Here is a 26,136-nt window from a genome sequence, read left to right on the forward strand (position 1 = left end):
AATGGTTTGGATGAGGGGACCAAATGTAATATTTCCAAGTTTGCTGGTGACACAAAACTAGGTGGGAATGAGAGTTGTGAGAGGTTGCAAAGAGATATCAAGGGGATAGCGACAGGCTAAGTGAGTGGGCAAGAACATGGCAGATGGGAATATAATGTGGAAAAATGTGAAGTTATCCACTTTGGTAGGATAAACAGAAATGCAGAGTATTTTTTAAATGGTGAGAGATTGGGAAATGTTAATGTTCAAAGGAACCTGGGTGTCCTTGTACACGGGTCACTGAAAGCTAACATGCAGGTGCAGCAAGCAATTAGGAAGGCAAATGGTATGTTAGCCTTTATTACAAGAGGATTTGAGTACAGGAGTAAAGATGTCTCACTGTAATTATATAGGGCCTTGGTGAGACCACACCTGGAGTATTGTGTGCAGTTTTGGTCCCCTTACCTAAGAAAGGATATACTTGCCATAGAGGGAGTGCAGCGAAGGTTCACCAGACTGATTCCTGAGATGGCAGGATTGTAGTATGAGGAGAGATTGAGTAGACTAGGCCTGTATTCTCTAGAGTTTAGAAGAATGAAAGGTGATCTCATTGAAACATACAAAATTCTTGTGGGGCTCAACAGGGTCGATGCAGGGAGGATATTTCCCCTACCTGGGGAGTCTCGAACCAGGGGTCACAGTCTCAGAATAAGGGGTAGGCTATTTAGGACTGAGATGAGGAGAAATTTCTTCACTCAGAGGATGATGAATCTTTGGAATTCTCTACCCAAGAGGGCTGTGGAGGCTCAGTCATTGAGTACATTCAAAACAGAGATCGATAGATTTTTTGATATTAAAGGCATCAAGGGAAATGGGGATAGTGCAGGAAAATGGCGTTGAGGTAGAAGATCAGCTATGATCTTGTTGAATGGCGGAGCAGGCTCAAGGGGCCGGAAGGCCTACACATGCTCTTCCTATTTCTTATGTTCTTATGTAATGTAGTTGCAGGCTTTGGCCAAAAGGTGGCTCTGGGGAGAGTTTCTGAAATTTCTCCCAATTTCACCCCCATCTTTTGTATGAAAGAACTTGTATTCATTAGCTGACGGGGCAATTTACTAGTAGTTCATATAAACAATAGAAATTTCTGGAAAGATTGCCATTGTTCCAAATGTGAAGGGATGTTCTGAATAAACTGAATTTAAACATTTAATTTAGTTTTGGTAACAGAATGTACTGTTGCAAAAGATATTTAGGAATGTTGTAGATATTTTTTGCTATTCACTCTAAAAGTACAAGCAGATAGACAATAAAGGTAAAGATCTACTCCCCATATTGCACGCAAATATATATTTAGGTGAAGGAATAAGGTTTTTATTTATACATTTAACCAGCAGTAGGTAAGGAATATACTAGTTCATTTTTCAGAAACCAATCCGTTAAACGCTTCATTGTCTATCTCTGGGGAGATCACGTACAAATTTATTTTCAAATTTCTTGCAACAGTATAGCTTCTCTTTCAACGTGAGTGATGTCACAGCGATCGGCCCATGGCTATGTATGTTTTAGATATATCCATCACACTTCAGGTGTTCCATTGTCACACATGAAAATTTATGTCTCACTTCTTTTTAAAAAGAGGAAAAAAGCCAGCCATTTCCAAGTGCTCAGTTACATCTGCAACTCCTCTGATAATGAAGCAGCCCTTGCCAGCCTAAGATGGGACCTTGATAACATCCAGGCTTGGGCTGACAAGCGGCAGGTAACATTTGTGCTATTTAAGTGCCAGGTAATGATCATTTCAACCATAAATATCTTGGAGGTCACCATTGACCAGAAACATAACTAGACCAGCTGTATCAATACCATGGCCACAAGAGCAAGACAGAGGCTGGGTACTCTGCGATGAATGGCTGATCTCCTGTCCTCTCAAAACTTCTCCACCATCTACACAGCTCAAGTCAGGAGTGTGGTCGAATACTCACGCACTTATTTGAATGGGTGTAGCTACAACAATGCTTAGAAAGCTGGACAGCATCGAGGACAGAGCCATTTGCTCGATTGGTGCCCATGCCACTAGGCCCAACATCCACCTGCTCCATCACTGGTGCATTGTGACTGCAGTGTATGATCTACAGGAAGCATTGCAGCAACTCACCCAGCTTACTTCGATAGCACCTTCCTCTCCTGCAACTCTTGCCACCAAGAAGGACAGGAGTAGCAATGTTGTGGGAACGCCATCTCCTCGAGGTTTACAAGTCATACACCGTCCTAACTTGGAGATATATCACTGTTCCTTCACTGTCGCTTGGTCAGTGTCCTGGATTTCCCTGCCTAACGTCATTGTGGGAGCAGTTCAAGCAGAACCCCCCCCACCTCAAGGCAATTAGAGATGGGCAATAAATGAATTCTTGCCAACATCACCCACATTCCAAGGACAAATATTTAAGAAGTGTTACATAGTAAGATCAATCTGTTTTTATTGTGTTGAACTTGGGAGGCCTGAAGCATTTCTATAACATGAGCTGCACTAATGTTCTATGTCAAGTTATTCAAAACTGGATACGTAATACTCTTGATGGAATTCTTTGTTTTGTATTATTGCAATGTTTGTACAGATTGAGTCACTTGCAAGACAATATGAAGAGCTTTACCTCAGGAACAAAGATTTTGATGGAAGATTGTTCCTTGAGCATGACAAAACCCTGCAGACTGACCTAAAAGAAAGGTAATACTGTTTTAAGGTTTCAGTGGGTATATTTAATTACACTTTTACCCTCTTCCCCCCCCCCCCCCCACTCCCAAAAATGCCAAGCCATATTCTCCTGTTGACCAAGCAGCTTGCTTGTAATACATATATGTTTAATACACGATCAAAATCTCCAGCAGAAATGCGTGCCTTTATTACAGGCTCTGGAAAATAAGGAAAACCTAAAAACAATTATCCAGGATAATTCGGATTCATTGAGTATTGGAGTGAAATAGGATAACTTTCCACACCATTCTATTTTATTGAGTAATGTTTTACAGTCTATTTACATTAAATAAGTGCTATTACATGATTTTTGATAAATTAAAGTATCTCCTTTATAGATGTGAACTTGAGAGAACTCCAAGGAAACCTCACACCGAAGACGGTCACACAGTTATTCCTCCGCAGACTCCTGTTAGGTACAAACTGTTTCTGTTCATTTCTCTATTTATGACCACATGTTATGTAAGTTGTGCCAGTTATTTTTCACATTAAACATCTTAACTTACTCGTGTGCAATAAAATATAAAATCAGATAGCAAGAGTTTCTACAGTTATATAAAAAGAAAAAGGGTGGCTAAGGCAAACGTAGGTCCCTTAGAGGATGTGACCGGGAAATTAATGGTGGGAAACATGGAGATGGCAAAAATGCTGAACAAATATTTTGTTTCAGTCTTTATGGAAGAGGACACTAAGAATATCCCAACACTGGACAAACAGGGGGCTCTAGTGGGGGAGGAGCTAAATACGATTAAAATCACTAAGGAATTGGTACTCTGTAAAATAATGGGACTCAAGGCGGATAAATCTCCTGGACCTGATGGCTTACATCCTAGGGTCTTGAGGGAAGTGGCAGTCGGGACTGTGGATGCTTTGGTAATCATTTTCTAAAATTCTCTGGACTCAGCAAAGGTCCCGGCAGATTGGAAAACTGCTAATGTAACATCCTTATTTAAAAAGGGTAGTAGGCAGAAGGCTGGAAATTATAGACCAGATAGCCTAACATCTGTGGTGGGTAAAATTTTGGAGTCTATTATTAAGGAGACAGTAACGGAACATTTAGATAAACATAATTTAATAGGACAAAGTCAGCATGGCTTTATGAAGGGGAAGTCATGTCTGACAAATTTGCTTGAGTTCTTTGAGGACATAACATGCAGGGTGGATAAAGGGGAACCAGTGGACGTAGTGTATTTAGACTTCCAGAAGGCATTCGACAAGGTGCCACATAAAAGATTATTGCTCAAGATAAAGAATCACTGGATTGGGGGTAATATTCTGGCATGGGTGGAGGATTGGTTATCTAACAGGAAGCAGAGAGTTGGGATAAATGGTTCATTCTCGGACTGGCAACCAGTAGCCAGTGGTGTTCCGCAGGGGTCGGTGCTGGGTCCCCAACTCTTTACAATCTATATTAACGATTTGGAGGAGGGGACCGAGTGTAACATATCAAAGTTTGCAGATGATACAAAGATGGGAGGGAAAGTGGAGAGTGAGGAGGACATAAAAAACCTACAAGGGGATATAGACAGGCTGGGTGAGTGGGCTGAGATTTGGCAGATGCAATACAACGTTGGAAAATGTGAGGTTATGCACTTTGGCAGGAAAAATCAGAGAGCAAGTTATTATCTTAATGGCGAGAAACTGGAAAGTACTGCAGTACAAAGGGATCTGGGGGTCCTAGTGCAAGAAAATCAAAAAGTTAGTATGCAGGTGCAGCAGGTGATCAAGAAGGCCAACGGAATGTTGGCTTTTATTGCTAGGGGGATAGAATATAAAAACAGGGAGGTATTGCTGCAGTTATATAAGGTATTGGTGAGACCTCACCTGGAATACTGCATACAGTGTTGGTGTCCATATTTAAGAAAAGACATACTTGCTCTCGAGGCAGTACAAAGAAGGTTCACTCGGCTAATCCCGGGGATGAGGGGGCGGACATATGAGGAGAGGTTGAGTAGATTGGGACTGTACTCATTGGAGTTCAGAAGAATGAGAGGCGATCTTATTGAAACAAATAAGATTGTGAAGGGGCTTGATCGGGTGGATGCGGTAAGGATGTTCCCAAGGATGGGTGAAACTAGAACTAGGGGGCATAATCTTAGAATAAGGGGCTGCTCTTTCAAAACTGAGATGAGGAGAAACTTCTTCACTCAGAGGGTAGTAGGTCTGTGGAATTTGCTGCCCCAGGAAGCTGTGGAAGCTACATCATTAAATAAATTTAAAACAGAAATAGACAGTTTCCTAGAAGTAAAGGGAATTAGGGGTTACGGGGAGCGGGCAGGAAATTGGACATGAAGCTGAGTTTGGATCGATCAAGGCCCCGTGGGTGGCGGAGCGGGCCCAGGGGCTGAGTGGCCGGGTCCTGTTCCTACTTCTTGTGTTCTTTAGATTTGAGGTTAGGATCAGATCAGCCATGATCTTATTGAATGGCGGAGCAGGCTCGAGGGGCCGATTGGCCTACTCCTGCTCCTGTTTCTTATGTTCTTATGTTCTTCGTCAGAAATAAAAACGTGAGCTTTCATAGGTTGCTGTTTTACGTTCTGTCAATTAAATAGCTCCTGTGGAGTTGGTTTCCTTTCTCTTCTTTCCCCCTTTTCTTCTTCCCCCTCCCCCCCCCCCCCCCCCCCCCCCCCCCCATTCACACCCTCTCCTTCGAGGGTGAGGGGTTCAGGACTGCCTGCTCAGATGTGCCAGACTCATCTTGGTTTCCTCCTTTTGTCTTTACCTATACCTCAACGTCACCTCAGCTGGGATGGCCGTCATAGATAGTACACCTTTACGTTCCCTTCTATCATTTCCTCATCTATAAATAGGTGATTGGATTTTTCTTTGGGGATGCTATTTTTTTTCCTTCCTTTTAGCCACTTAATTTTTAATCCCTTTGAACTGTAGCATTTAGCAGTGTTACTTTTCTTGGGCTCGTAATCTTTGTGATCCAGCTTGGTTGTTAAAGGCCTATTTTCAGTTTGAGCTGGTGCCTTATCAGAAGTCCTTCCAAGGTGTTCTCATTTTTGGATGAGGCTTTAAACTTAAGGCCTTATCTATCTGTTGAGGTGGATAAAAAGCGTAAACTTCTTGACTGAGTCCTAACTCTTCTGCAGCAACTAGGGATTCAAGTGAAAGGGGTCACTACCATCAGATTTTGAAACACAATCGAGTGGCTTCACTAGAAATGGGAGTGTGGGAGACCATAGAATAAATCTACCCTTTACGTTTCAAGTTGGAAGTCACTAGATATGCATCCATGTGATCTTGTAAATAGATATCCAACAACCGAAATTTGCTATACATGAAAACTGCAGAAGATATTTCATTAGGTCAAAAAAGAAGAAATGTTGCTTGTTACTTTGTGATCATCAAAACATTTGGAGAATGCCCTGCTATCTTAGACCTGCACTCACCAAACAAAATTCTCACAAATATATCAAAATGTGTCAGATTATTTAACTAAAGTGTCCACAATTTTGGATGGCTGTAGTTGACTTCACAGATCCTTTTATGCAAGTGGCAGTCTTCCTACAACATAATGCTTGAGGTTTCAAGTCCAGGCATGGAACTAACAATCCCCTTTGACCTCACATCTGTATTTAACATATATCCCTTTGGTTTGTCAGAGTGCCAGGGAGCCGCAAAGTATTATACTTCCTTCAGTTACAAGGAATCTCAATTGGAGTCAGATCAGAACCTTGACAGGTGCTTGCTTTTCTCCCTACTATTTAACTACTTTCTCTTGGAACAAGGTGACGTATCACTTCTGCAGCAGAAGGTACCTGGTGGTCTCAATTGGGCACCATTTTTGTGACCATACTTGCAAGAGTCTTTTGAGGTTGTTATAACTAAATTCCCATTTCTGGTGACTCTTCAATCATTCAACAGTGACACTAAATTGCACATGTGACCTGGATCTCAGATATTGAACTATGGAACCAAATATTATGTCAGAATTCATATTACATTTCCACTGTCATCTGAGTTCAGTGCCCCATGATGTGAGCACATGACTTAGATTCAACCTCTGAAACACGAGCAGTCTAATTAGCATTCAACCAGAGTTTAAAGGTCCAATTGGTCTGTCTCTCTGAGGACATATTTTTAATCCCTGTGCCAGGATGAACTGCTAAAGGCCACCAGCATTAGAACCACTCAGTCACCCTCTCAGCTTGGTTGGTGTGGACATTGTAACAACTAACTCTAAGCTGGGACATTTTATATATAATAATGTAAATGGATAATTCATTTGGAGCTTAATCAGACTAGAAGTTACCCAGAAGCATACCTAATTGCAACAGTGAGAAACATCAATATTTGTTATACTCTCTTGAGAATTAGGAACAAGGCAACATAGATGCTCGAAGAACTGTCATTCTGGTGAAAGCAAATGTTTCGTGATACGTTTCTTTCATTTGCTGTAATTCCAGAATCAATCAATGATTCTGATAACTTGTCCTTTGAAGTTGTTCGGACATTTAACTGTTGAAGAGTGCTGATGTGATGTTACGATGGAACTACTAACCCACTTATCAGCATGGATTCTTCATCTGGAATTGACATACCTTCCTCTGGCAGACTAGCTATTGAAAGATAATGATTATTAGACAAATGCTGATTTCTAGTTTTATATATACCGTTATCGCTTGCATGAATAAAACATATAACCTAAAATGACAAATCTGTTTTGTAGGTATTTCTGTCCTACTTGACCCTGGGACAAGCTTCCGACCACATATCCGCTCCACCACCAAGACTGCCTACTTCCACCTCCGTAACATCGCCTCTCTCCGCCCCTGCCATAGTGCTGTCCTGGCTGGCCTCCCACCGTGCACCCTCCATGAACTTGAGCTCACCCAAAACTCTGCTGCCCATACCCTAACTTGCACCAAGTCCCATTCACCCATCACCCCTGTTCTCGCTGACCTACATTGGCTCTCGGTCCAGGAGCACTTCGATTTTAAAATTCTCATCCATCCTTCATGGCTTCGCCCCTCCCTATCTCTGTAACCACCTCCAGCACTACAACCCTCCAATTCTGGCAGCTTGTGCATCCCCTATTTTAATCGCTCCACCATTGGCAGCCGAGCCTTCAGCTGCCTAGGCCCTAAGCTCTGGAATTCTCTCCCAAAACCTCTATCTCTCTCTCCTCCTCTAAGATGCTCCTTAAATCCTACCTCTTTGACCAAGGTTTTGGTCACCTGTCTTAATATCTCTTTATGTGGTTCAGTATCAAATTTTGTTTGAAAATCGCCCATGTGAAGCACCTTGGGACATTTTACTACGTTAAAGGCGATATATAATTGCCAGTTGTTGTTGTGAGCAATTGTATCTCTCCAATAATTGAATTAAAGTCTCAAGCCAGGTTCTTTCAGTACTAGTCATTATATCTGTTACTGTGTTTCTTTCCTGGTTCTTGGAGAGCATCAGTTTATGTTGAAGTCTGATCTGACTATTTTTCCTCTAATCTTCTGTAGGGTTTAGTCCCAGCACTCAATAAGATTATGTACTGTCCCTTTGAACTCTTACATTCGTGTAAGATGACATTTTTCCTGTAGAAAACTGCCTCCCTGATAGCACAGGAGTCTGTGAGCTCCAAGGATTGGGGGTCCGAGGCATACCTGATATGGCATGATTGAATTGTTCTAAGATCTCATAAGAAATAGGAACAGCAGTAGGCCATAAGGCCCCTCGAGCCTGCTCCGCCATTCAATAAGATCATGGCTGGATCTTCTCAACTCCACATAAGAACGTACAAAATCGGAACAAGAAAAACCAATGCATCCACTATCTCTGCAACCACCTCTTAAAACCCTAGGATGTAGGCCATCAAGTCCAGGGGATTTGTCAGCTTTTAGTCCCATTAATTTTTCCAGTACTTTTTCTTTACTAATCTTAATTACTTTAAGTTCCTCACTCTCATTAGACCCTTGGTTTCCCACTATTTCTGGTATGTTTTTTGTGTCTTCCACTGTGAAGACAGATATAAAAAATGTTATAATGCCTCTGTCATTTCCTTATTCCCCATTATAATTTCTCCTGTCTCTGCCTTTAAGGGACCCATGTTTATTTTTGCTGCCACTCTTCCTTTTTACATACTTATAGAAGCTCTTACAATGTGTTTTTATATTTCTTGCTAGTTTGCTCTCATATTCAATTTTCTCCTTTATCAATTTCTTGGTCATCCTTTGATTTCTAAAACCCTCCCAATCCTCAGGTTTACTACTCTTTTTGGCAACATTGTAAGCCTCTTATTTTAATCTAATTCTATCCTTAACTTCTCTACTTAGCCATGGTTGGATCACTTTTCCTGTGCAATTTTTATTCCTCAAGGGAATGTATATTAATTGAGAATTATGAATTATTTCTTTAAATGTTTGCCATTGCTTTTCTCCCATCATATCTTTAAATCTAACTTCGCAATCTACTGTAGCCAACTCGCCCCTCATACTTACATAATTGGCCTTGTTTAAATTTAAGACCCTAGTTTCGCACTTAACTACATCACACTCAAACTCAATATGAAATTCTGTCATATTATGATCGCTCTACCCCAAAGGATCTTTAACTATAAGATTACTAATTAACCCTACCTCATTACACAATACTAGATCTAAAATAGCCTGTTCCCCAGTTGGTTCCTTGACACATTGTTCTAGAAAATTGTCTCAAATGTATTCCATGAACTCATCCTCCAAACTACTTTTGCCAATTTGGTTTGCCCAATCTATAGGAAGATTAAAGTCCCTCATGATTATTGCATTACCCTTGTTACAGGCTCCTCTAATTTCCTGATTTATACTCTGTCCAACACTATAACTACTGTTAAGGGACCTATAAACTACTTCCACCAGTGTTTTCTGCCCCTTGTTATTTCTTAGCTTCACCCATACTGATTCTACATCCTGATCTGATCCTAAGTATTTCTTGAAGATGATTTTTCAACTTAATTTGCAACAAGCAATTATCACCCTCTCATTTTCCTGAAGCAGAATTGCAATACAGATTCCATTCTGTGGCTGCTTTGGGAATGTTATTAAGTAGATCAAACAAAACCATCTTGCGAGTATTGTCAACTGTACATGTCTTGTGGATCGCATGTATTGTATACGGCTATTTCACAGTCGAGGTGCGGTTGGTAGGAAAGCATTGATTAAGTTGAAGGACATTGGACTAGATCCAAATGTATACTTCATGGTCTAAGGTAACACATTGCACAGGGCTGCTATGGGACATAGTTGTTTGAATTTATCAAGGATTAGTAACACATTATGTGTAATGACTGCAGATGTTTTATCCTCCTCTGTTACTGAGCCAGACTCTTGCAGTACATGGGAGATGCTAAAACAACAAAATTCAGTTACGTTAGGTCTTCATTTTTTTCCAATTGAAGCATTCTCCGCCTACCAAGATTCAATCCAAACCAGTCTCATTTTAGGGAAGTGTTTTAAATAGAGATATTACTTCATGCCATAGTTTTGTGGCTGTGTTCTCTACTGCCATTTCCTGAAAAGAAGAAAGGCACCCTTGCTGCAAGAAAGATAGATAACTTGGGCAGCGCAGTGATAGTGATGTCAAAATAACTTAATGGGCATAAGGCATATCTTTTTTGTGAACCTGGGTTTATTTCTATAGTATGAGGAGGATGCTTCCATTTCAAGAATTAAAAATATCCCACAAAGTACATATCTAACTTTTTACAGTTATATTTTGCAGTTACATTAAAATTTACTATGTGTTGTACTTGGGTGTAAAGCTATAAATAGTCCACTGGTCAGAAATTTATTTCTAAATATGCAAGTTTTATGATGCTTACCACTTTATGCCTTTTCTGTTCCATACTCTTCTTTCCATTTAATACATTTGCGGAAAGTAATCCATCAAAAAATAGCTGTGATAGAGAGTAATTATATGTTGTTTCCCTAAAGTAATCCTTCAAAGAAAAGCTAAATAACTATGGTAGAGATCAACTAGGTTAACATGTATTTTAGGAAATTTGAGGTGAACAAATTATCAGGATATCATTAGATGTGTAGGATGTTTACTTTATTGGTGTCATTGTGTTTTAAGTGCTCATTGGACAGGGCTCCTTAACTCTTGCTTGATGTATTGATATGTTTTCCCATGCAGGACTGCAATGAACACCATCCAACAGTTAAAGATGATTTTAAATACAGCCAATGACAAACCTTCGGATACTCTTGAAGCATACTTTAATGTAAGTGGGTGTTGGGGTGAGAAAGAAAGATATGTCAAATCACAAATTTTTCTCTCAATGCAAATAAAGGCAGTTTCAAAAATTGCAATATAATCAAACACATTTCATTTATCAGTACTCATTTTGACAGTGTTGTGTGTTATGCTATCATTTCTAGAGGCTGCATATATCCATGGAAATTGATGAAAAACTGAAGAACTGTCACAGTACTTAGTATATTAAATATAATGAATTACTTTGTAACTAATAGAAAACAGATGTATTTAGTGTGAAGGGGTAGCTGGATAATGTACCTCTTAGTGCTTATCTTGCATTTAAGAAGAGAAACATTCTTTGGCAATTTTTGCTGTTCCACTGGAAAAATGTGCTGTAATATATCTGGATGTGTATTTATAACACTGCATCGTATGTCTTTAGACCAAGGTTTTCAGTCTCCTGTAAAGTGGAGAATTTACGGCTAAATTCTAGATTAAATGTAATCTTTGATTATAGCATGTAAAAAGCTTCTTTCACATTCCACTTGTGTAAGTCATTCCTCCAGTGAATATGGGTAAAACTGACTGGTAAATCTACTGATGTCGCACAGCTTCTATGCGTATATTTTCTTGTGACATCTTTTAAGATATTATGATCACTTGCTGTGTATTGATTTTATTATATATTCATACTGCAGCTTTCTAGAAACACTGTGGGAGTCTAATGAATTACTTCATATATCATGTATCCTTTTTGTCTGACACGGTGAATATTGTTTTATTTTACTCTTTTTATTTAAAATAAATTATGGAGAATTGTGTATTTAAGACTTTCTGGTAGCTTAGAAAGATTGTTAGTATTTCTTGCCCTCCAAAAGAAACTTCTGTTTCTATGCATTCAGATGATTTTCTCCAAATAGAGAACAAGACCATCCACTTCACGTGTGATTTGCATGTCCCGAGAGGCTGTAGTGGTTTCTGTTGGCTCCCTCCCTTCCGATTGCTTTAATTCAATGTATATATGAAAAGCCCCAAGTTTCAAGACTTTTGCATATATTTTTGATTTCCATTGTAGGAATATTAGTCTGAACATTTTTATTCTTTTCCAGAATTGTACAATGAACCCTACCAATGGCATTACTAAGAGAGTGGAGAATCTTGGCCAGAAGTTTCAGGAGAATTTTGCTCAAGCTGTGGGAGAAGGATGGGCAGAGATTGGATCTCAGGTATTAATGTTTTCATTTGGTTGCTTTCAAGGTGCCATGATTATTTTCCTGATGTACTTTAAATTGATGAATTCTTGTCTTGATCATGTTCCGTTTCCTTCAGAGATATCGACTTGGCGTGCGGTTATACTACAGGGTTATGGAATCCATGTTGAAATCGGTAAGTTTCAATTGCTGCACAGGCAGAATTTTGTTTAAGGGGGGATATGAGAGAGATGAGAAAAGAATTTCATTATACTTTTTTAAAAAAGTGTCAAAAAAATCCTATGGAGTTGTAAGTGCATGTACCAACTGTATTTTATTTGAATTTAACCTTCTCAAATTGGTTGTGAAATCAACTTAATGATATTTGACCATATAACTTGGGTGCCACAAGGTATCTGTGATATGGCACCATACTGCATTTTTCAAAAGGCTAAGTGGTCTACAAGCATGCAATTAAAGCAAGTAATCTTAGATAACGTTATGTTTTTCAACTACTGTTCTAGGCAACATTTCATGTTTTCATTTTTGTCCATTTTTGCCCCCGCCCTCCTCGACATTGATTCTTTGATTAGATATAGCTCCATAGGCAATAGTTACCCTCCAGTACCTCATCCAAGTAGCCATTCTTCGTGTATGTGCCTTGACCTTAAATGTTAGGCTATTTAACTGCAGCTGGGGAAATCCACACACTCAGTTCCACAGGGGTCGCTACATAAGCAGCAAGATGTTCTAAAGTAATTTCTATTGATGTGATTTCTTATTAATGAATAGACCTACCAGAGGTGGCGGTACAGTGATATACGGTCAGGAGGGAGTGGCCCTGGGAGCCCTCAACATTGACTCTGGACCCCATGAAATCTCATGGCATCAGGTCAAACATGGGCAAGGAAACCTCCTGCTGATTACCACCTACTGCCCTCCCTCAGCTGATGAATCAGTCCTCCTCCATGTTGAACACCACTTTGAGGAAGCACTGAGGGTAGCAAGGGCACAGAAGGTACTGTGGGTGGGGGACTTCAATGTCCATCACCAAGAGTGGCTCGGTGGCACCACTACTGACCGAGCTGGCCGAGTCCTAAAGGACATAGCTGCTGGACTGGCCTGCGGCAGGTGGTGAGTGAACCAACATGAGGGAAAAACTTACTTGACCTCGTCCTCACCAATCTACCTGTCGCAAATGCATCTGTCCATGACAGTATTGGTAGGAGTGACCACCACACAGTCCTCGTGGAGATGAAGTCCCGTCTTCGCACTGCAAACATCCCCATCCTCAATGATGACAGAGTCCAGCACGTGAGTGCAAAAGACAAGGCTGAAGCGTTTGCAACCATCTTCAGCCAGAAGTGACGAGTGGATGATCCATCTTGGCCTCCTCCCGATATCCCCACCATCACAGAAGCCAGTCTTCAGCCAATTCGATTCACTCCACGTGATATCAAGAAACGGCTGAGTGCACTGGATACAGCAAAGGCTATGGGCCCCGACAACATCCCAGCTGTAGTGTTGAAGACTTGTGCTCCAGAACTAGCCACACCTCTAGCCAAGCTGTTCCAGTACAGCTCCAACACTGGCATCAACCTGACTATGTGGAAAATTGCCCAGGTATGTCCTGTCCACAAAAAGCAGGACAAATCCAATCTGGCCAATTACCGCCCCATCAGTCTACTCTCAATCATCAGCAAAGTGATGGAAGGTGTCGTTGACAATGCTATCAAGCGGCACTTACTCACCAATAACCTGCTCACCGATGCTCTGTTTGGGTTCCGCCAGGACCACTCGGCTCCAGATCTCATTACAGCCTTGGTCCAAACATAGACAAAAGAGCTGAATTCCGGAGGTGAGGTGAGGTGAGAGTGTCTGCACTTGACATCAAGGCAGCATTTGACCGAGTGTGGCACCAAGGAACCCTAGTAAAATTGAAGTCAATGGGAATCAGGGGGAAAACTCTCCAGTGGCTGGAGTTATACCTAGCACAAAGGAAGATGGTAGTGGTTGTTGGAGGCCAATCATCTCAGCCCCAGGACATTGCTGCAGGAGTTCCTCAAGGTAGTGTCCGAGGCCCAACCATCTTCAGCTGCTTCATTTATGACCTTCCCTCCATCATAAGGTCAGAAATGGGGATGTTCGCTGATGATTGCACAGTGTTCAGTTCCATTCACAACCCCTCAGGTAACGAAGCAGTCCGAGCCCGCATGCAGCAAGACCTGGACAACATCCAGGCTTGGGCTCATAAGTGGTAAGTAACATTCGAGCCAGACAAGTGCCAGGCAATGACCATCTCCAACAAGAGAGAGTCTAACCACCTCCCCTTGACATTCATCGGCATTACCATCGCCGAATCCCCCACCATCAACATCCTGGGGGTCACCATTGACCAGAAACTTAACTGGACCAGCCATATAAATACTGTGGCTACAAGAGCAGGTCAGAGGCTGGGTATTCTGCGGTGAGTGACTCACCTCCTGACTCCTCAAAACCTTTCCACCATCTACAAGGCACAAGTCCGGAGTGTGATGGAATGCTCTCCACTTGCCTGGATGAGTGCAGCTCCAACAACACTCAAGAAGCTCGACACCATCCAGGACCAAGCAGCCCGTTTGATTGGTACCCCATCCACCACCCTAAACATTCAATCCCTTCACCACCGGCGCACAGTGGCTGCAGTGTGTACCATCCACAGGATGCACTGCAGCAACTCGCCAAGGCTTCTTCGACAGCACCTCCCAAACCCACGACCTCTACCATCAAGAAGGACAAGAGCAGCAGGCACATGGGAACAACACCACCTGCACGTTCCCCTCCAAGTCACACACCATCCCGACTTGGAAATATAACGCCGTTCCTTCATCGTCGCTGGGTCAAAATCCTGGAACTCCCTTCCTAACAGCACTGTGGGAGAACCTTCACCACACAGACTGCAGCGGTTCAAGAAGGCGGCTCACCACCACCTTCTCAAGGGCAATTAGGGATGGGCAATAAATGCCGGCCTTGCCAGCGACGCCCACGTCCCATGAACGAATAAAAAAAAGGTAGCTTGTATTTTCATATAGCACCATACCATAAATGTTGTGCATTCGGTGCTAGAAATGTGCAACAACTGCAATAAAATGAATGATCGGTTAATCTGTTTCTTTGGTGGTATTGTTGAGAAAAAATGTTAGCCAGCACTTTTGACAGAATTCCTTAACATCTTCAAATAGTGTCATGGATCTTTAACATCCATTTAAGCAGGCAAATGAGACCTATGTTGAACGTCTCATCTGAAGCTTGGCACTGAAGTGTCATTCAACATTGTGCTCTGCTCCAGAATGACTGCCCAGATTGTGGGACCAAATATGGTTTAGAGATCAAACCAACAGGCTTATGACTTCGAGGTGATAGTGTTACCAACTGAGGCAAGGCTTTCAATCTTTGTATCCTGTTCTACATTGTTGATTTCGTGCTTCTCCTTGGAATAATTGCTTTATTAATGTTTTTGGAAAGCTGTGTTCTCCATTATTGTTTCATCTCTGGTGTGTATTTTATTTGCAGGAAGAAGAGCGTCTCTCTGTCCATAATTTTAGGTAAATTTATAGATTATCTTCAGAAGACTTGAAAACCAATTCACAGTTTTACATAAACATATATTTTTAAATGATCTCTTCCACTCTCTTTGTAGCAAGTTGTTGAACGATGCTACCTTTCATAGATCCCTACTTGCCTGTGCTGTGGAGGTTGTCATGACCACATATGGTACTACCTGTAAGTACATGAATGAGGATTTAAATTTTAAATGTTTTGTGTCCTGAACCCTTTAATTTTATCTTAGTACATTTTCATTTCCATTTCTTGACTCACCATCTTCAGCTAAGAAAGTTGGCTGGTCTAGGTCATAGACTTTGAGGTCGGTGTTCTCTGGGTTTGATAGATCTTACTGTTGTTTTTGTTTTGTCTCTTTTGCTGCCATGATAAATGGTCATTGGTGATAAATCAGTTCAACCTTCAAATGACTAACTTCATGGTCTTGAACAAGTTGACCAGGAGGTGCTACTGAAGAAAACTTCAGTTGAGGAGAAATTGAAGGACGTTTTAGGGATGTAGTACTGAGCATACGGGATAAGTACATGCCAAAGCTTTATAAGCACAAATTAAAGAAATCTGACCCTAAATGGATTAATACGTCAATATGAAGTGAAGTAAGAAGGGACATTAGTATATGCCACCTCATTAATTTGGAGGTTCTATTGACTAATGTTATTTGTGCGGGTATCATGGAAAGGTTTGAAAAACTCAAAACCAATAAATCCCCAGATAGGATGGTATATATCCAGACTGATAAGAGGGACTAAGGACAATATCTATGAAATGCTGACGGTCATGAGGGAGCCCATGAATACAGAGGAGAAGACTCCCTGGTACCCATTTTCAAGAAGGCCGATTAAATCAGACATGGGTAACTAGATCCAATAGTCTTGGATCAGTGGCTGGCAAAATAATGGAATCGATCATTGGGAACGCAATTGAGAAGCACCTGTATAAAAATAACCTAATAGTTGGTAGCCAGCACTGTTCAGAAAGGACAAATCCTGCCTCACCAATCTTCTGATTTTTTGAGGAAGTGACATCCCAATTGTACATTGGAAAGCAGTTCAATGTTGGGATGTTGGTGGCAGGATGTGCCCTTCTGAAACATTGTTGACTACCAACTCTTTTTTTATATAGGTGCAGCATAAGCTTAAGATAGTGAGTATCCTAGGTAAAACTTGGAGATGGATAAGGAATTGGCTGAATGAAAGAAAGCAGCAGTTACTAGTTAGAGCAGTAATGTCAAGCTCGGGAGATGTACTGAGTGGAGTTCCCCAGGGACCATGGGAATTGTTTCTAAAGTGATTAGAAACTTAATGTAATTTGGTCTGATTTGCAAATGATATGAAACTGGTGGAGGTGGGGGTCAGTAAATTCTAACACAACTGAGGAATTAAATAAGGCCTTAGACAGTACTTGCGAGTGGTCAGAGTTATGGCAAATGAAATTCAATACCGAATGTGCAGAATGGAAGAAAAACGGGGAACCTATTGAATGGCATTGAATGCGTGTTGTTAGCGTGCCTTGTACTCGTTTCACCAGGCCACATGCCTCCTGTGGCTGAGAAATTAAGAAACTGCTCAAGCAATCTGCTATTAGGCCAGTACTGGCTGTTAAGCGGTGTGAAGCTTCAAAGTAAGTTGATGAAGTTGACCTTTGCAGTAACCCACCATGATGCTGGTCTGCTGTCAAGGATCAGAAATTCTGAGACTGAGAGGATTATCACGCCATAGAGTGAAGCAGATTAAATGGTCTTAATCACTTAACACTGTGAGGAACTTGTCCTTCCTGTGAAACATGGAACTCATTCAAACCACTTCCTTACAGGAGTGGAGAGGATGCTCCAGGCTGTTTTGCCTCACTTATTGCATTTTTTAGTTCTCTCAGCTGCTCTCTAAACCAAATTGCTCAAGACGTTCTTTAACCTTTAGCCTCATTGCTGGTTGTTGTTTTTGTATCTTCACTTCCCTTGGAGAATACTGTGAAATAGTGGAAGGAATTGCAGGCTGATTAACAGTCTGACAGGTCACAACGTGAACGCTTCTTTCACGGCCGTAACTATCCTTATACCAGCTGATAGGGTGATTAGTCCTATACGGCTGGAGGATTTCACGGGCTTGCATAATCCATACGATGACTGAGATGTGAATGGTACCACCAAGCCAAAGGCTCGCACCTTGTCTCTTTAGTGAGCAAGAATGATGAGAAACTAACAAAGACTCAAGGCCATTTCTGGAATGACACATGCAGACATAAAGGAGCAGTCCAATCAGCCAATAGCTGAGATGGGCCATGACACTGCCCCAGTTCCTTTTGTATCATAAACCCTGTATCAAGGATTTAAGTGGCCATAGCAATGGAACTGCCAACAGATTGTTGTAAGAAAAAAGAGTGGCAGAGCTATAGTGATAGGGGACTCAATTGTAAGGGGAATAGACAGGCGTTTCTGCGGCCGCAACCGAGACTCCAGGATGGTGTGTTGCCTCCCTGGTGCAAGGATCAAGGATGTCTCGGAGCGGCTACAGAACATTTTGGAGGGGGAGGGCGAACAGCCAGCTGTCGTGGTGCACATAGGCACCAACGATATAGGTAAAAAAGGGGATGAGGTCCTAAAAGCAGAATATAGGGAGTTAGGAGGTAAATTAAATTAAAAAATAGGACCTCAAAGGTAGTAATCTCAGGATTGCTGCCAGTGCCACGTGCTAGTCAGAGTAGAAATAGGAGGATATTTCAAATGAATACGTGGCTAGAGGAATGGTGCAAGGGGGAGGGATTCAAATTCCTGGGACACTGGAAACGGTTCTGGGGGAGGTGGGACCAGTACAAACCGGACGGTCTGCACCTGGGCAGGGCTGGGACCGCTGTCCTAGGAGGAGTGTTTGCTAGTGCTGTTGGGGAGGGTTTAAACTAAAGTGGCAGGGGGTTGGGAACCTGAGCAGGGAGAGAGAGGAAAGCGTAACAGGAAGGGACAGAAGGTATGGAGTAATAGGTAAAGTGTTAAAAAAGGAAAAAGCAGGAACTAAGCGTCACAAAACAGATTTGAAAGTTCTTTATCTGAATGCACGTAGCATTCGTAATAAAATGGACGAGTTAACGGCACAAATAACTACGTATGGGTATGATCTTGTGGCCATTACAGAAACATGGCTGCAGGGTGACAACGACTGGGAATTAAATATGCCAGGGTATTTAATAATCAGGAAGGAAGGGGAGGTGGGGTGGCTATGTTAATAAAGGAAGGAATCACTGTAATACAGAGAAATGATATTGGGACAAAGCATCAAGATAATGAAACAGTTTGGGTGGAGATAAGGAATAATAAGGGAAAAAAAACATTAGTGGGCGTAGTATATAGGCCTCCTAATAGTTGCAACTCTGCTGGAAGAAGTATTAATCAGGAGATAGTCGGGGCATGTAATAAGGGAACAGCCATAATTATGGGGGATTTTAATTATATTAACTGGACAAATCAAATTGGGCAGAGCAGCCTTGAGGACGAGTTCATTGAGTGCATCAGGGATGGATTTCTTGAGCAGTATGTAACTGATCCTACAAGGGGGCAGGCAACCTTGGACCTGGTCCTGTGTAATGAGTCAGGATTAATTAATAATGTCCTAGTTAAGGATCCCCTTGGAACGAGCGACCACAACATGGTTGAATTCCATATCCAATTAGAGGGTGAGAAGGTTGATTCTCAAACAAGCGTACTGAGCTTGAATAAAGGAGACTATGATGGTATGAGAGCGGAATTGATTAAAGTGGACTGGGAAAATAGATTAAAGGGTAAGACGGTACATGAGCAGTGGTGTTCATTTAGGGAGTTATTTTACAACTTTCAAAATAAATATATTCCACTGAGGAAAAAAGGGTGTAAAAGAAATGACAGCCACCCGTGGCTAAGTAAAGAAATCAAGGATAGTATCCGACTAAAAACAAGGACATATAAGGTAGCCAAACTTAGTGGGAGGATAGAAGATTGGGAATTCTTCAAAAGACAGCAAAAAGTAACTAAAGGATTGATTAAGAAAGGGAAGTTAGATTATGAAAAGAAATTCACAAAAAATATAAAAACAGATAGCAAGAGTTTCTATAGTTATATAAAAAGAAAAAGGGTGGCTAAGGCAAACATAGGTCCCTTAGAGGATGAGACCGGGAAATTAATGGTGGGAAACATGGAGATGGCAAAAATGCTGAACAAATATTTTGTTTCAGTCTTTACAGTAGAGGACACTAAGAATATCCCAACACTGGACAAACAGGGGACTCTCGGGGGGGAGGAGCTAAATACGATTAAAATCACTCAAGAGATGGTACTCAGTAAAATAATGGGACTCAAGGCGGATAAATCCCCTGGACCTGATGGCTTCCATCCTAGGGTCTTGAGGGAAGTGGCAGTAGGGATTGTGGATGCTTTGGTGATAGTTTTCCAAAATTCCCTGGACTCAGGAGAGGTCCCGGCAGATTGGAAAACTGCTAATGTAACACCGTTATTTAAAAAGGGTAGTAGGCAGAAGGCTGGAAATTATAGGCCAGTTAGCTTAACATCTGTGGTGGGTAAAATTTTGGAGTCTATTATTAAGGAGACAGTAACGGAACATTTAGATAAGCATAATTTAATAGGACAAAGTCAGCATGGCTTTATGAAGGGGAAGTCATGTCTGACAAATTTGCTTGAGTTCTTCGAGGATATAACGTATAGGGTGGATAAAGGGGAACCAGTGGACGTAGTGTATTTAGACTTCCAGAAGGCATTCGACAAGGTGCCACATAAAAGATTATTACTTAAGATAAAAAATCACGGGATTGGGGGTAATATTCTGGCATGGGTGGAGGATTGGTTATCAAACAGGAAGCAGAGAGTTGGGATAAATGGTTCATTTTCGGACTGGCAACCAGTAACCAGTGGTGTTCCACAGGGGTCGGTGCTGGGTCCCCAACTCTTTACAATCTATATTAACGATTTGGAGGAGGGGACCGAGTGCAACATATCAAAATTTGCAGATGATACAAAGATGGGAGGGAAAGTAGAGAGCGAGGAGGACATAAAAAACCTGCAAGGGGATATAGACAGGCTGGGTGAGTGGGCGGAGATTTGGCAGATGCAATATAATATTGGAAAATGTGAGGTTATGCACTTTGGCAGGAAAAATCAGAGAGCAAGTTATTTTCTTAATGGCGAGAGACTGGAAAGTAGTGCAGTACAAAGGGATCTGGGGGTCCTAGTGCAAGAAAATCAAAAAGTTGGTATGCAGGTGCAGCAGGTGATCAAGAAAGCCAACGGAATGTTGGCTTTTATTGCTAGGGGGATAGAATATAAAAACAAGGAGGTATTGCTGCAGTTATATAAGGTATTGGTGAGACCGCACCTGGAATACTGCATACAGTTTTGGTCTCCATACTTAAGAAAAGACATACTTGCTCTCGAGGCAGTACAAAGAAGGTTCACTCGGTTAATCCCGGGGATGAGGGGGCGGACATATGAGGAGAGGTTGAGTAGATTGGGACTCTACTCATTGGAGTTCAGAAGAATGAGAGGCGATCTTATTGAAACATATAAGATTGTGAAGGGTCTTGATCGGGTGGATGCGGTAAGGATGTTCCCAAAGATGGGTGAAACTAGAACTAGGGGGCATAATCTTAGAATAAGGGGCTGCTCTTTCAAAACTGAGATGAGGAGAAACTTCTTCACTCAGAGGGTGGTAGGTCTGTGGAATTTGCTGCCCCAGGAAGCTGTGGAAGCTACATCATTAGATAAATTTAAAACAGAAATAGACAGTTTCCTAGAAGTAAAGGGAATTAGGGGTTATGGGGAGCGGGCAGGAAATTGGACATGAAGCTGAGTTCGGATCGGTCAATGCCCTGTGGGTGGCGGAGAGGGCCCAGGGGCTATGTGGCCGGGTCCTGCTCCGACTTCTTGTGTTCTTTAGATTTGTGGTTGGGATCAGATCAGCCATGATCTTATTGAATGGCGGAGCAGGCTCGAGGGGCCGATTGGCCTACTCCTGCTCCAATTTCTTATGTTCTAAAAGCTCTTGAAGGGGAACTGAATTTTCAAGTTTGGGATACCTAGGATATTCAATCAAACAATTCCTCTGAATATGAAGAAACTTGGTTCTAAGTATAAATGGTCCTGACTGAAGAATCTGTGCTAATGCTCATCTATAAAAATGTAACATTTATAACTAGCCTGTTTGAACTGCAAGGGGTCTTGGAAGTGACAATAGAAGGGAGAAAGGTCTTTTAATAGTGGACACTCTAATGCATCCAGGAATGGGGCATATAATCACAACTGGATTACATTCATCTTCTGATGTCCAGGGTGGGCCATTGACTATTTCCCATGAAATCTCACCAATTTTGGATAGACCACAACATTTTCTATATCCAAGTTTGAAATCAATCTCTATATATGTTCATTTATCGCCAATTGCAATCTTCCACTTTTTCTTGCTAGATTATTACTTAAAGGAACCTCCTTTCATTTCCTTTATGAAGGAAGCATTGGGAAACAACTGAGACAACACCAATTTTTACAGAAGATCTAAACTTACAAAATTACATACCCATTCTTTGAGCTGTTAAATTTTTAACATTTTTAACGCCGTTGCATTGGGAGAGTTTCAAGCATTAGAGCAAATTTCAGGTATTAATCGTTACATCTCAACTGAAATGCAAGGAATGCAGTTTTTTGGTTATATTAACAGCCTTTGTTTCCAATCCACTTTTCCACCATCACCAGAGACTTTTTTGCTCTAGCCGCAAGACTTTAGTAAGGCACAATGTAATATCTTCTGAACATCAAGATATAACATCTGCCATATTAACATTGTCGATGCTTAGTCGTGACTCTTCGCTCTAAAGTGAAAATTGGATAAATATTTAAAGCAGAGGAATATACAAGGCTACAGCGAGATTGGAGGGCTTGGAGGTTAATTTTGGATTGCTCTAGGAAAGAGCTGGCACATAACACGATGAGCTGAACTTCCATGTACTATACACCTAGAAAGAGTGAACCATGTCATAACCGGTTCTCTGAGCTGCACTCTTGCATCCACATGAGTGAGCTTGGCACTTTTAGACGATGGGTTGCCAATTATAGATAAGGATTTATCAAGAAATAATGCCATTTTCAACGCTTTGGAACAAGAAACTCTTGAAGTTGTTGCTCTGTGGGTCAGTGGCTGGGTAAAATGCCAATTAATAGAAAACTGAAAATGGAAGACTTGACTTGGCATTTCTACTCAATGGCCATCCAACAGATTTAAATACCTGAGATAAGCATTGAATTTGCCTTGCTTACATGAAGCAGGTTACCTGCCTATTTTCAGAGTCTTGAGGGCTGATTTGATTTGAAGCAATGTAACAGAATACTCAGGAATTCCAACATTGTCAAAATTAATATTCTGCATTGAATGTTATGTTTTTATTGAGATGTTAACCAACACTGATGACTGCAAACGGATATCTGGACCATCACATTAATGGTTTTCTTATGGGGAGTTTTTTTCCCTTAAAAAATAACAACAAGCTATGAAGGAGTCCATTAACCAAATAAATGGCTGGGGTTTATTAGTGTTGATATTTAAAAAAAACAATAAAGAATTTAGTCATTCCTGGCATGCAAAATCAAATCCCACCATAAGCATATGGCTGCAGATGGTATGAAGTATCGACTGGCATTTTAAAGCAGTCTGCTGTCAGCCTCATTTGGAATAACCCAGGTGTTCTGTTGGAAATGATGAGCTGATTGAAAAACCAGCTGGATGGTGGCCCATGATAAATTCAACAAGCAATTCAATAATGGCACTTTAAGCCCTTTTCTAACTCCAGAGGGAATATCGGCTACCAAGGAAGTTACTTGTATAGGAATCTGCACCTGCTGTTGTCTGCTGGATTTCTGCATAATTTTGCTTACTCCCAAGTAGGTTTAAACTTGGACTGTCTTTCTTCAGAGAAGTATACCCTCCCAAACTGATCTCAGTATGCAGCAGCACAGTTTTACACTCCAAGAGCATTTATAAAATTTGAAACCACATTTCAGTTGTCAAAGAATTTACTTGTCTCTATTTTCAGTGGTATACATTTATGTGTTAGGAAGAAAAGCTTACCCCTTTTCCTATTTTAGGTGCTATCTCTAGCCATGTTGTCATGATAGAATTTGACTTTTGATTTTAATTGGTATTGGCCGAATGGCCGCCTCCTACGCCATAAATTTCTGTGATTCTATAAAGGTACAGGGTGCATATATACTACGAACATTTGAAAATGACATGGTCCATCAAGCCTGCCGCACACGCATGATGTTTGGAGCATCATGACTAGGCATTTCCTACCCACCCCCTCCCCCCTGAAGCCATGTAATCTCTTGGGAGAGGCAAAAAACTCAGGGCTATAAGGAAAAAATACTCTTCAAAATTCCTCTCCTCCCCCCCCCCCCCCCCCCCCCCCCCCCTCCACAGGCAATCAAAATCAGTCCAGGAGATCACAGAGGAAACAACATTGATACTGGTCACTTTATACTAACTGATGAAAATGTGTTTCTTCGATCTTTTGGAGCAGAGTGTTCACTAGTCCATAAGGCTTCCATTTGGGCAGGACTTGTTATAAATGGAGTCCGAAGTCCCCTCTCAACATCTCTTTCGTGGCTTGGCTCTTGAAAGGGTAACTTGGATAATTCCCACAATGGCTCCATTGATAAAGTTAATGCGTAACAGGGACATAAAGATAAGGCCCTAAGTTTGATTCTTGGTCTGTATTGAATTATCTGATCTCAACCTGGCAGTGGTAGGGGTGTTACAATTAGCTCCAATGCTCCTGGTCTATGAGGTGAAAATCAGCCAGGCTTCCCACTCCTGATGCTGTCCAGTGACCGCTGTTGGAATGGTGCCCATGTTGGGTGATGTGTTGCCTCACATGAATGAATAGCCTGCTGACATTCAGTGTATAAGCTCATAAGTAGAGAATGGCCAGTTGGGCAAGTTATGGGGGAGGGGATGACTTGCACTTATGGAACGATACTCCAGTAGAAATTGGTGCCTTAATGGAAGGAGGAAAGAAAATTAATAAGTAATTTAACCAGTTGGTTTTCTTCTCTTACTTGTGGAGGGTAGCCTGTTAGCATCTAGGAAATCCGCCAGTATAAAAGCATACATACTGAGTGGAAAATATTTCTCTTGTGCAAGGGAAACCTTTTACACTTTGGATGCCATATATTGGGATTCCATACGTCAATTGCTCAACACCTAGCAGCCGCAACTTGCTAGGAAATTCTGCTGGAAATCAGCCGGTACATGATTTGATTTTTGAACCACAATGTAAGCAAACACCTGGGTTTTTAATAACTATCACACTATCTGTCACAGTTTTAAGATTAACCGTCAACAACCCTAACCCTAATTTTTATGTCAAAGACCTAAATATTAATCATACAAAACGTTTTTTTGCACATTAACTGGAATTTGAAGCCCCCACACAGCAAGCAACTCTGAAATACAGTATTACAGTTGCCACACTTTAAAAGTTGCTAAAATACTATTAAGACACATCAGTTGAACCAACCAGACAGTCCATAATAAAAGTGCATTAATTCCTACTAGTATATTGGCACCCGCAGACTGTAGGATCTTATTTCAGAGCTGTACTGCCATGTAATTTCGCTGGCAAGATCAATATCTGCAAAAGCAATTATAATGGGGCTGATTTTCTGGCTGGGCGTTGCTGCCTGGAGCCTAGGCTAGATGGCCTGGACAGTGCATGTGCTTGAAACAGTAAAAAGTCCTTCACTTGAAAATGATTGACGTGGAAAAAAAAGTTGTAAGACTCTCACGATTATAAAGGTTTTTTTATTGCATGTTTAACCTGTTTTATGTCTACCACTATTTAAAGGTTGTCGATTGCTCCCTATGTTTTGATGCATTAATATATAAACATTAACTTATTCAGTCATTTAAGTTAATTAATTACTTGGGCCATCAGCATTGAATTGCTTTCTGTTCCAAACTAGACTGATTAGCAGTTCTAATCTCCTCACTTGACGGGAAAGTAGGGTTGAGGTCATAATCAGATCAGCCATGATCTTATCAAATGGCAGAGCATTACGAACAGCCACTTGAGCAAGGTATCAAAGGGCTGAAATAACTCATGGAACTGCACTTCAGTGAGTTACCATTCTCAGCTAGGGGGTAATTTCTTTTTCCTCCACAGAGCTCAGCAACTTAAATTATAAAAACTGAAAACAAGCAAAATGCTGTTTTTTTTCTAACTAAGCATGAGCAGCCATACTGTATTGTGACCTGACCAAAATGAATGTGTCAGGACAAACTACATGATGTAATTTTACCATGTGCAACCCAACTTTTTTTTTGCAAAATGAGAGGTTCTCTGCTGATCTTGGGGTTAAACCACTCACTTGAGCAGAAACCCCTTCCTGGGATCTTTCCCCTCTTTCTACCC

The 26,136-nt window shown here is 41.3% G+C and overlaps 1 protein-coding gene across 5 annotated transcripts in view; it reads left to right on the forward strand.

The window, feature by feature from the left end:
- Positions 1-26,136, forward strand: part of rb1 (retinoblastoma 1) — a 207,374-nt gene that overhangs the window by 40,815 nt on the left and 140,423 nt on the right. For all 5 annotated transcript variants that reach the window (XM_067992576.1, XM_067992577.1, XM_067992573.1 and 2 more), the window contains 7 exons: positions 2,595-2,704; positions 3,070-3,147; positions 10,847-10,934; positions 12,019-12,135; positions 12,239-12,295; positions 15,652-15,683; positions 15,779-15,861. In XM_067992576.1, the coding sequence (XP_067848677.1) occupies positions 2,595-2,704; positions 3,070-3,147; positions 10,847-10,934; positions 12,019-12,135; positions 12,239-12,295; positions 15,652-15,683; positions 15,779-15,861 (565 nt within the window). The remainder of the gene's footprint in view (positions 1-2,594; positions 2,705-3,069; positions 3,148-10,846; positions 10,935-12,018; positions 12,136-12,238; positions 12,296-15,651; positions 15,684-15,778; positions 15,862-26,136) is intronic.

Source organism: Heptranchias perlo, chromosome 11 (assembly GCF_035084215.1).
Source record: "Heptranchias perlo isolate sHepPer1 chromosome 11, sHepPer1.hap1, whole genome shotgun sequence".
Classification (NCBI taxonomy): Eukaryota; Metazoa; Chordata; class Chondrichthyes; order Hexanchiformes; family Hexanchidae; genus Heptranchias; species Heptranchias perlo.